Genomic DNA, 11,517 nt, shown 5'->3' with positions numbered 1-11,517 from the left:
TGTAGGCTATATCAAAAAAACAAAATCACTTAGAGGCAGAAACAAACAAAGGCCTGTTTTTTTCATTTTCTAGGACCGGATGTGGTCATGGCGAGGGTGCCATTAATTTTGTCATCACCACTGTTGTACCGTATAGTGAGCTCTCTGTTTACCACAGTCTCTGTTATCAAACATCTGCAGTGCAAAAAGCACATGCTAAGGTTTTTGTTGTTTTGCAAAACAGAAACTGCTGTACGTAAGTTTTCATAGCAATACGATTTATATGTCTCCTAATTATGTATCTGTCAATGCACAGGCTAAGATCTATCATAATTAGTATTATTACAACAACATCTCATTCTTTGGTTTCTTTTGATATGATGTAAACACACTACAAGACAAGCGGTCAAGATTAAACAAGGAAGTGTGGGAGTGTTGGATACCTAACTACCAAATGGGCTATATAATGACAAAAATAATGACATACAGAATAACATAATGCAATTATATACCGTGACTTTTTTGTGCCATTTTGGATAACATACTATACTATGACATTTTGATGCTATTTGGGATGACATACTTTACTATGACTTTTTCATGCTATTTGTGGATGACGTAGTAAACTATGACCTCTTTAAACTATTTAGGAAAACATATATACAATGACATTTTTGTGTATTTTGGACAACATACTATACTATGACATTTTTGTGTATTTTGGGCAACATACTATGTTATGACTTTTTATTGCAATTTTGGAAGACATGCTATACCATGTAATTTTTATGCCATTTTGGACAACATACTTTAGAATGTCCTTTTTATACTATTTTAGACAACTTATTATACTATGACATTGATTTTGAGTGGCAAAAACCACATACTATATCATTAGTAAAAATCTCACATTTTGACATGTCCGAAAAATGGCTGAAAACGTATTATAGCTCACAGAGACACACCATAGCATAGCATGTTAAAAAAAAGAAAACAAAAAAGAAATGCTATAGTATGGCGAAAAGGTCAAAATTTGACATGATCAAAACACAGCTGAAAACCACTTAGTATAGCATGTAGAGGCATGCTATACTGTACAGTGTTTAAAAAACATCCAGAAATGGCCCGAAAACCCATAAAAGAGCATGTTGAAAAATGATCAAAAAAGCAATGCTTGAGTATGGAGAAAATGTCAAAACTTTACATGTCCAAAAAAAAAGAGATGAAAACCACTAAGTAGAGCATGTAAAGTTATACTGTTATAGTATACAGTGTTGAAAAAACATCCAGAAACGGCCAAAAACACAAAAAGTAACATGTTGAAAAATCCAAGGCTATAGTAAGGCAAAAGTTTCAAAATTTCACGCCTCCCAAAAACAGCTGGAAACCAGAAAACGACTTAGAATAGCAGCCTGCAAAGACACGCCATAGCAAAGAAAGTTGCAAAAACGGCCAAAAACACCAAATTGTTGGAAAAAACAAAAAAAATCCAAGGCTATAGTAAGGCAAAAGTTTCAAAATTTCACACCTCCCAAAAACAGCTGGAAACCACTGAAAACGACTTAGAATAGCCTGCAAAGACACGCCATAGCAAAGAAAGTTGCAAAAACGGCCAAAAACACCATAATTTGGCACGTGGAAAAAATGAGCAAAAATTCAAGGCTATAGTAAGGCAAAAGTTTCAAAAATGAAAATGTCAAAATTTGATATGACCTGAAAAAAAGCTGAAAACAACTTCGTATAACATAAAGAACCATGTTATATTATGAAGTGTGGAAAAAAAACCCATCCAAAAACAGCCCAAAAACCCACAAAATAGTATGTTGAAAAAACAACGAAAATGCAAGGCCATAGAAACATGAAAATGTCAAAATTTGACATGTCCAAAAAACACCTGAAAACCATTTACTATAGCATGTAGAGACATGCTATACTATATAGTTTTGAATAAAACATCCAGAAACAGCCCAAAAACACCAAAACTAGCATTTTGAAAAAAATATGAAAAAGCAAGGCTATAGTATGGCGAAAATGTCAAAATTTAACATGTCTAAAAAACAGCTGAAAACAACTTAGTACAGTATGTAGAGGCATGTTATAGTAGACAGTGTTGAAAAAACATCCGGAAACGACCTTAAATCCAAAAAATAGCATGTTAAAAAAAGACCAAAAAAGCAAAAACCTCTAAATTTGACATGTCCAAAAATCAGCTGAAAACCACTCATTATATCTTGATCAGATGCATCATAGTATAGCATGTCAAAAAAAGGCTTAAAAAGGCCAAAAATGTCATAATAACTAAAACCGCATGTCAAAAAATTGGTCTAAGACTAAAAAGTGTAGTGTGGCAAAAAATCTGTCCAAAATTTGTCCAAAAAATGGCTGAAAACAGCACATGAAAGCCTGTAGAGACAAGCCATAGTATAGCATGTCGAAAAATGCTATTTTGACATGCTATATTATAATGTTTTTGGATGTTGTTTCAACTCACTATACTTTGACATTTCTTGACATACTAAACTATGTAGTTTTCAGCCATTTTTTCAACATGCTATATTATGATGTTTTTGGTGTGGCTCTGCCACCTCCACTGGTCTCTCCGCCCTCCATTTCCCCCCAGTTCTCACCTCGATGCCAACTGATGACACCATCTGGTTCCTGGAGTCCTTGTACTGTAGAGCTTTTCTTGTCCTGTCACCATCAACTATTCAGTGAGGCCTCTGAATGGGAGCTGCAAGATGTCACTGGTCTCCTACAGTGCTGCGCTGTTAAGGCTGCTGGAAAGACCCAGCCATTTGTGGAGAAACCCATCATATCTTCCTTTCCAGGGATTCAACCGTGATCAGAAGAACCAAGTAATCCAGCAGAGGCCACAGGATCCAGGGCAAGATGGAATGCTGGTAAATCCAGACCTTGAATCTGACAGACAGGGCAGACTTTTCGACCCTAGTGAGCCAGGCTTCAAGGTCTTTGCTGGACTTCTGTATGGCGGAAGAGTCTTTCAGAGTGAAGTCGAAGAGCTTTCTGAAATTTTTGACTGGTTGCTCTGTGATGGAGGGAATGGCGGTTCCAGATAGTACAAAGTGAAATTTGTCGATCACCTTCCCCCTCTTCAGCACCATGGACCTTGACTTGTTGGGCTTGAAACTCCTTGCCCAGGTGATAAGTTTCTCAAGTCCTTTTAGGATCCACCTAACTCCCTGGGACTGATGCTGTTGTGATTGTAAGGTCGTTTATGAATGCTCTTTTCGGGGAATATTGTACTCCCGACACAGTTAGTGGGCCCCTCCATTCCATCTCGGCTGACTTGGCCACCATGTTCATGACAAGAGCAAAAAGAATGACAGATAAGGTGCAGCCCATTATTATTCCTATGCCAATCTGATGTCAGTCTGATGTTTCTGACTGTATAAATCAAATGCCTATTTCATGACACTTTTTTGGCATACTTCACAAACACTTGACCCATTTTTAATGACATACTCTATTTTGACTTTCAATTATATCTTTTATGGAATACTACTCGATGTCATTTCATGGCTTTTTCAAGTGCATCATAATATTTATGGCATATTATACTACAACTTTTTATGATATTTTCATGGCCTACCACAGTATGACAGAAACAATAATAAGATTCAAATACAAATTTGCATCTTGGAATTGGAATCTTCACAGAAATTATTAGTACATCCATGAGAGAATCACTTCACCTGGATACGAGGTATACAATTTTAGATAATTAATGATAATTCTTGTGGGGGGTATTTCAATAGGCCTGCCAAACACCACTTATGTTAAAATAGGTTTAAAAAATGCTTTACAGACATTCAATATTGTTGATTTTAAAACTTAAATAACTGTATCACTCTATTGCACTGATGAAAGAAAAGTTTTCTGTTTTAATATACATTTTTAATATTTCACATTCTTCAGAAAAAAGACAATCAAAGCCACGTAATTATACATATGTCTTTTTTACAATTTGAAATTTACAATATAATAATTTATTATTACAATTAATATAACATAAGATGCAAATACTGAAAAAGGCATTGTTTATCTCCATTAAAACAATATCCATGGCTTTGAAGATATGACATTGGACCAAAAAATAAGAGGATTAAAAGATCCACAGGTGATCCTTACAATCACTGACACTTTTTCAGTGGACAGTCCCTCAAACATTTACAGCTGGTTCAACACAAACTGTTCGAACACCCGAAAATGCTTCTCAATATCATTATTCTATTATGCTGTCATATTTTCTATGAGTACACATTTTGATCAAACATCAAAGATGCAACCAACATATTCGATTTTTAATCACTCTTTAACCATGTTATTACCATATTGTGACTGCAATGTCATGTCGAATTCTGTTCTGCTTTTCTGTGTATAATACTTAACCCATTTTTCTTTCAGAACCACATGACTTCTGCCATGTTGACAAAAGTCGCATTGCACTAACAAGTTGTAATTTATTATTAGTTTACAAACATATTATGTGATCTTTCGGAAATCATTAAATCTAGCAATAGCATTTGATTTCTTTTTTTTCCAGTGTCAGTACTGTTGGTGTGTTTAGTCACATACCAAAACCCAACAAATTATGTAAAGCATTTATCTCAAAGACTTCAGTGTGGCAAAAGCCTTAACTTTTTTGTAATGAAATCATAATCTACTGTGTTTGGGTCTGTTTCTAGTCTGAGATACAAATGTTCTTGAAATCAAGTTAAGTTTCTTTAGGGTAGGGTAGTTTTTACAAAGAGAGATGACAAGAATTTCCAGATTTCTGCACTGAAATCAGCACTAATTGAAAGTTTATGAATAAATAGGATGTTTGAATGCCATCCACTTTGCATAATTTCAGTCCACTCTATCTTTGCATAATTTCAACAGGCTGATAGTCACCTATTGGTCAATCCTGTTACCGCACAAAGCCTTGCCATCTCAACTTAATCTATCAAATGTTATACACGACTAACTATGTAGTTTTTCATTTATCTCAAATTCGTGAAGAAAATCTTTTACTTTTGTCATTACTGGGTAAACTAGAAAGTGACTTCAAACGGCTTTAAAATTATTCAATTTCTCCTTTCAAATAAGGTAGTAAAGGCAAATAAGTAATGCTAGTGAATGTTTCCTTTTTTTCCCCTCTCTTTTAAGTGTTCCAGGTAAGCTTCAAAGCACCGAAAAGGAACAACAATATTACATTCAAAGTATTAAAGCCAACCAGTTTGCTTGGCTGAATGATATTTTACATGTTCACACTGCAGTTTCTCATTGATATGTGCAATCACTGGCATTTTGCAGTTGAGAAATATGTTCACTCCAGTTTTTCTTTTCTTTTTTTAGTCCTCTGCCTTATAATAAAGGTAGGCCACATTTTTCAGTAACTTTAACTCAATGTCCAGTGAATTCTGAGGTTTTTTTAGGCTCTCCTGGTTTTCAAAATCCACCAGTCACTTGAGAGACACCTGCTGCAGTGGGTGAGGAGGTACATCAATCACTGATGTCATTTAGCAGGAAAAACAAAACAAAACGCTTCCATCTCCAAACTCCTGTCTCATCGGAGTTTGGTGTTGCTGTATGTGTTACGCTGTACAGAAATGAGCTTTTCCATGCAGGTGGTACGACTTTCATGTAAAGAGCTATGCCACGTGTTACTGGGAGGTCGGCCATCTTCACTCCGGCAGTAAACATACGCCATTGTGTCAGTGCGGCTCTGGATGTGGGTGCTACGTAGGAGGGACCGACAGTAGTGGCTAATCTTCTCCACCCTATGTAGGATCAGATTGGCTTTTCTATTGAGGTAGAAGAAAAAAAAGGAAAATTTGAGGTCAACATCATCACACAATTGTAATTTCCATAAATCCCATCACCATTACACTTCCCCTCAAGTTTAAGTTGACAACCAGAATTGAAACAAGCAGATGCAGAAATAAATTAAATGGAAAATTGAGATTTTTTGAAGTGTGGCTTTATGTGTTACTTTTTCATAGGCAGAATATTATCTACAGTGGATTATATTGTGCTCATCAAAGCCAGACTCCATTGAGAAAAACAGTTATTCAACAGTGCTGAACACAGCAACTGCTGGCCTCCCACTGCCTCCACCAGTTAGTTTGTGTTATTGTGTGACTTACACCAGATTCACACCAGATGCCGAAACAGTGCGTGATTGTCGCCGAACCTGATGAGTTTTTTTTCGATGCCCATGTTAACAAGTTAGAGCAGCTAAGCTGCCTGCACCAGCAGCACTTGTCAGGCGCATCTCAGCTCAGCTGCCGGTCAGCCACAAGAAACTAGAGAAACTGTGGCTTGCTCATTTTCGTGCGTTCAGCGCATGCTTGTCAGCAGAAATAGACAACAAAAGGGGCTTTTTGATAATTATATTGAATCTAGACCACCTTTTATTACAGTGTTAATGTCTTTATCTGTCACAGAAATTAGGAAATACAAATATATGTTTTGCTCAAACTTCCTTGCGTATGTTTCAAAATAAAAGCCCTCTGACAATATCTCTGTTAACAGAATCCCATTAGTTGTTGACACAAGGCATTTTCTTTTTAAATCTTTGCAGGTCAGTGTGGTTGACAATACAGGACTATGCATGGCTTTATAAATGAGTAGAATATGTGCTTGTAAATATGAAAATACAGAACTCATAGCAACAGGCAGCCCTGCAGAAGCATCATAGCCATGACGCTGCCAATGTGAACACTGCAAGCGTGCAACATGCTGCAGTTCGGCATCTGGTTCCGCCTCCAATGTGGATCTCGTGTTAAAAACGGTTTGTTCGGTTTCACCAAAGTCACAAAATAACACAAAATAAATAACAGATAGAAGCAGCGGTAGACCAGCCAGTTTTCTTTTTGGTCAGTAGAAGCTGGGGGCTTTGATGAGTGCACTGCCGCCCTGTTACAACAGCAGTCTGACAGAAAGGTAAAGTGGTGAAAGTACTTTCAATATTGTGTACATTTATAATGGTATTTATTTTTTTTAAGGTGGGACTTTTTTAGGTGGCTAAAATATGTTTGCAGGTGTATACTGCTTAACTCCCGTGTTGGACTCAAGTTTGCTTCCTCAAACTGGGTCATGCCAACTGACACCTATTGTATGTTTTACACTGACTATGGATAAGTACCCCGTACAAAGTCCACTTCTAAAATTCTAAACTATTTCTTAAAAGGCTCTTTTCTTCTTTTTGAAGGAAAGGAAGTATTAATCAAGCATGCACTAAATCAGCCTTAATGCATTTAAATCTAGATTATAATATGTTTATAACATTTTACATCAGTCATGAAAACATAGTCATGAAAGTAGTTTAAAAACTTTGGAGGAATGAGTGATGGTGTGTGAGAGAGAGAGGCGTGTCCTGCTGCCAAAATAAATAAAAACATTTGTAGTGCTCTTGATCGGACATGTTCAGCTATAATTTCATTCCACAGAGGGCACCTTTTATTCACCTGCACCATCTGATCTGCACAAACCCAACCTCAGCTGTGCCACTCCACTTACACTGGTGCAAGAAAGTTCATCTGATGAGCCAGTCAACAAAAATATTCAGAAAGGAGAGAAAGAAAACAATATATGGCATTGTACCTTCATTTGCACCTCCACTGGCTCTGTGTCTGCACGAAAGCACAGCTTTAAATGAGAAGAATTGCAACTGTGTCTCTCCTGTCACTCTGAATGGCCTGACAGTCTGGATCAAAACCACCACATGCAATTGCATTTTGGATTCTTGGGTACTGACTCTGCTGAACACTACACCAGAGGCAGCTGTCTAGAGTGAGTGAAGCTAAGAATTTTCTCTCCAGGTCCAGAGTCTGGAGCTGCTGTTTACAGCATGAAAGAGCCATATGTCAGGTCAGCTAAAGTCAGAGAAGATGCCAACCAACAAACGCATGCATCTATTCCATACTTCCAAAACAGAAATACACCTACAGGACACATCTACAGTACTCAAGGTTCACCTCATGCAGATACTAAAATCAGCAAAACACACGCAGAGAAGGGCAAAATTCCATTTGTTTTGAAAAGCAGTGTCTGCTGAGCATCAACATCTGTCTTTAGTTAAGCAAGGAGTACAGACATCCTTTTTACTTATTTGCTGAAAAAGGTTGGGATATGAGGTTAAATTCGCTTACTGTATGTGTGTCATCGACATCATGTATTCACCTTGTAGGATCTATTGTTACACATAATCAACGGAGGCTCGCAAGCATGTGAGCTATGGACAAATTAAACACATCCAATGCTATTCATAATGACAAAGAAAAAAAGAAAGAATGAAAGAAAATATTTCTTTCTGCACAACCTTTTACATTGCATCTAAGTAAAAGATTTGGTTACATGTGATTTAAGCAACCGAATCTTAAGTCACTGATTACAACACAAATACAGTTTCAAAAGAAGGCAGCCCAGAACTAAAAACAACCTCAAATCAAAGAGACTGATATGTTGAAATAGAAAAAGTACATTTCAGTACAAGATAATGGTTGTGTTTACAGTGAAGGTAAAAAAATGCAGTAACTATGTTTCACAGCATGTCCAGAGAACAATATAATTATGAAAGGAGCTAGTGTTCAGTTGTAACAATGCTGGTGGACATTTGGGGGCTCCTGGGATTGTCGGCTCCTGGAGGAGAGCTGACTGTGCTTACGTTTCACTTGGCCATTCTGTTACCTTTTAAAAGGCACCACCAATAGAGCCTGCTTGTAAATTACCCCAACGAGGCTCAACTCTGCCAACTTCAGGCAGTAAATAATCCGTGCTCGCTCATCCAAAAGCCCCCCCTTCCCCATAGCTGCCCACACACAAACACACCATCTGACCACCCCAAATCCCCATATTTAAGTCCCAATGGCCAACCCGTGCCTCCCACCCCCCTTCACCAATCAGAGAGAAGCATAATCTTCCTACAGACCAAAGTTATTTCACGATTATTATATTATTTATGGCTTGAAAGGAGTGCTCCCAGGCAGTGGGGGTGGACAAACCAAAACATTGGGCCGTAACTTAAGATCTCGTGTTGCTATCATCAGCACTGGACCAACTTCCTTGTCAGACTTGCATACATGAATGTTTTGTTCTATGTTTTTAAGTTCTTTTGTTATGTTTCCTCAATTGCAGTTTTGTAAGTCAGTGAGCTGCCCTTCTCCTCTATGTTGTAGTAATGTCTCAGTGACTGCTCACAACACAGCAAAACTATCAGTGTTGGGGGCGGAGGGGCTGGGGGGCTCCCTGTTAAGAGGGTCATGAGTGAAGCGATGTCAGGGTGGCATGTTGTGGACACGGAGGAACTTTGTTTATGAGAAAGAAGAGGAAATGGAGTTGGAAGTCAAGTTAGTGTACGCTGACTATCAAATTTAGTGTTTGGCTTGGCTGTCAAACACTGTTTTGGCATCACCATGGTAATGCGAGGAGCGACTGTAACCCCAGAGTTTTCACAGTGACCTTGCCCACTTGCTTTCCAGAAGAGGCACTTTGGAAAGTGGGGGGAAAAAGGAGCGGGTTGGGCAATTCTGCAACAGTGCTACAGCATTGAGGGGGTGCAGACTATGCCATTAGAAATGGCTTAATGGTCTGAATCTGGCAGCACCAGTTCAGACAGCTTTTGTTATGTAAGAAACCTTAGGGTGACTGTAATTGATCCTACACAACACAACAACGTCATCAAAGAGGATGACAAAGACACTTGGATAAATAGTGGCAGACTGAGAAAAATGAAGGATAATTCTAGCCAAGAAAACAACTGTTATAAATAAAAAATACTTCGACAACTAGCTGTATAATTGGAAATATTTTATGCATCTTCTATGACAAAACTGTGCTGTCGCCCAGATCATCTCACCTGGGGCCCAGCTCATCCTCACTGCGCCAGACAAAGTCTCCGAACTTCTCATAGTGGGAATTGTAGTGGTGCTGGACTCTGTATAGAAGTGGAGGAGGGATCTCCATCAGTGTGTTGTAGGCCATCTGCTGCTCCTTGCCACTGGTGTAGCCATTATATAGGTTGTACACCTTGTCTGCTATCTCTGTGAGGAGGTAGAAGAGCGACAGACACAAGCCACAGAAATAGCCAGGAGAAAGAGGGAAAGCAAATAAACAGATGAAAGTGCAGGACAATAGTTTGATAGAGAACTTCAACAACTTGGTGTTACACTACTATAACATTGGGGGACTTGCTAGAGACAGATGGCAAAAAATTGATGATGACTTTAAGTCTCTACTATAGGCCAAGCATCAAATACACTGGATCCTACACTTCCCATAATGCAACTTGATATCGTCTCTCTGGCTGGCAAACTCCCCATGATTAGTGAATTGAATCTGACATATGAAATTGGTGGAGTGCCCCTTTACAGCTCACCACAGCTTGTTTTAATAACCATGATATGCAATCAAGCATGTGCAGATTGTAAGATAAGTTAAGAGTTGTGATCAAAGAGAACTTGATGTGAATTCTGACCTCATTTCTGTGATTTTTTTACTTTCTCAGTTGAGATCAAACCTGATATAAAATGATGACTGGATGTTTTTTGAATTTACAGTAAAGTGACTATGACTTGCAAACATGCAGAATATATAATATAACTGGGGGGGGTACAATGTTGAGTTTGATAAACAGGTGTACTGCCAAAAATCTAAATGAACATGCTTTTGTTTAAAAGATTTGGATATTTCAGTGATACACATTGTGGGTAAATTATCCATTTAAGTGAGATGGAAGAAGTAACAGATTGGAATTAAAAGAAGCACAATAAGGGGAAAAAATAAATCAAAAAGGTGACAATACCTTCAGCTCGGCTGTCATCCACCATTGGACAAGATGTCCGTACTGAGACAAAGCTTGACTCAGAGTGGCTGCCTCGGCTGTCCACTGCATGGAGAGTAAACCTGAAAGTATAAAAAAGCAACCAAAGTAAGCTTATTAATTGTGACGAACATCCGGCCAGGTAAGAAAAAAAAGTGCCAAGGATTAGCAAGAAATCCTCAGAAAAACAGCTCCCAAACCTTAACCGGAAGACTTTTGACCAAGACACATAAAATTCAAACTATACAAAAAATTTAAAGTATTTTTTGACAGGTATGCAAGATAATGTGCTTGATGAGATAATGGTCTTGCCAGGATGAGTATTTGATCAGGTATAACATTGTACTGATATCACATAGTTTTTCAGAAAATGTCTTGTGAATAAGGAGCCAGGGATTGTAGGATTTAATTATATCAGAAAATGAGTGCAGTCTGTACCACAGCGGCAGAGGAGACAGAGGGGCATCTGGCTTGACTCCAAGCTCTCTATAAGGACAAAGTTCCTCTCTCTGGAAATGTCAAACATCAGAATTTTTTGGGTTCCATGACAGACTTCAGGGCCACTCAGTACCCTAGTAATATACCAGAGTGAACAGTTCAAGACATTGCAGTAGGAGATGGGACAAACTGAGAAAATGCAACGCATCAAAAGTAGGCCTAATCTAGGGCCACACGGCTCAGAACAAAGAACAAATGACCTTTACATGTCCTTT

At 38.2% G+C, this 11,517-nt stretch overlaps 1 protein-coding gene across 1 annotated transcript in view; it reads right to left on the bottom strand.

Moving 5' to 3' along the window:
- Nucleotides 1-4,178: 4,178 nt before the first annotated feature.
- Nucleotides 4,179-11,517, bottom strand: part of LOC121959628 (astrotactin-2-like) — a 353,725-nt gene continuing 346,386 nt past the window's right edge. Inside the window, exons 21-23 of the mRNA XM_042509044.1 lie at nucleotides 10,787-10,887; nucleotides 9,842-10,025; nucleotides 4,179-5,786 (exon numbers count right to left, since the gene is read on the bottom strand). Of these exons, the coding sequence (XP_042364978.1) occupies nucleotides 5,549-5,786; nucleotides 9,842-10,025; nucleotides 10,787-10,887 (523 nt within the window). The 3' untranslated portion in view covers nucleotides 4,179-5,548. The remainder of the gene's footprint in view (nucleotides 5,787-9,841; nucleotides 10,026-10,786; nucleotides 10,888-11,517) is intronic.

The sequence above is a fragment of the Plectropomus leopardus genome, chromosome 20, assembly GCF_008729295.1.
Source record: "Plectropomus leopardus isolate mb chromosome 20, YSFRI_Pleo_2.0, whole genome shotgun sequence".
NCBI classification, from domain to species: domain Eukaryota; kingdom Metazoa; phylum Chordata; class Actinopteri; order Perciformes; family Serranidae; genus Plectropomus; species Plectropomus leopardus.
This window is presented reverse-complemented; position numbering and strand designations above follow the sequence as displayed.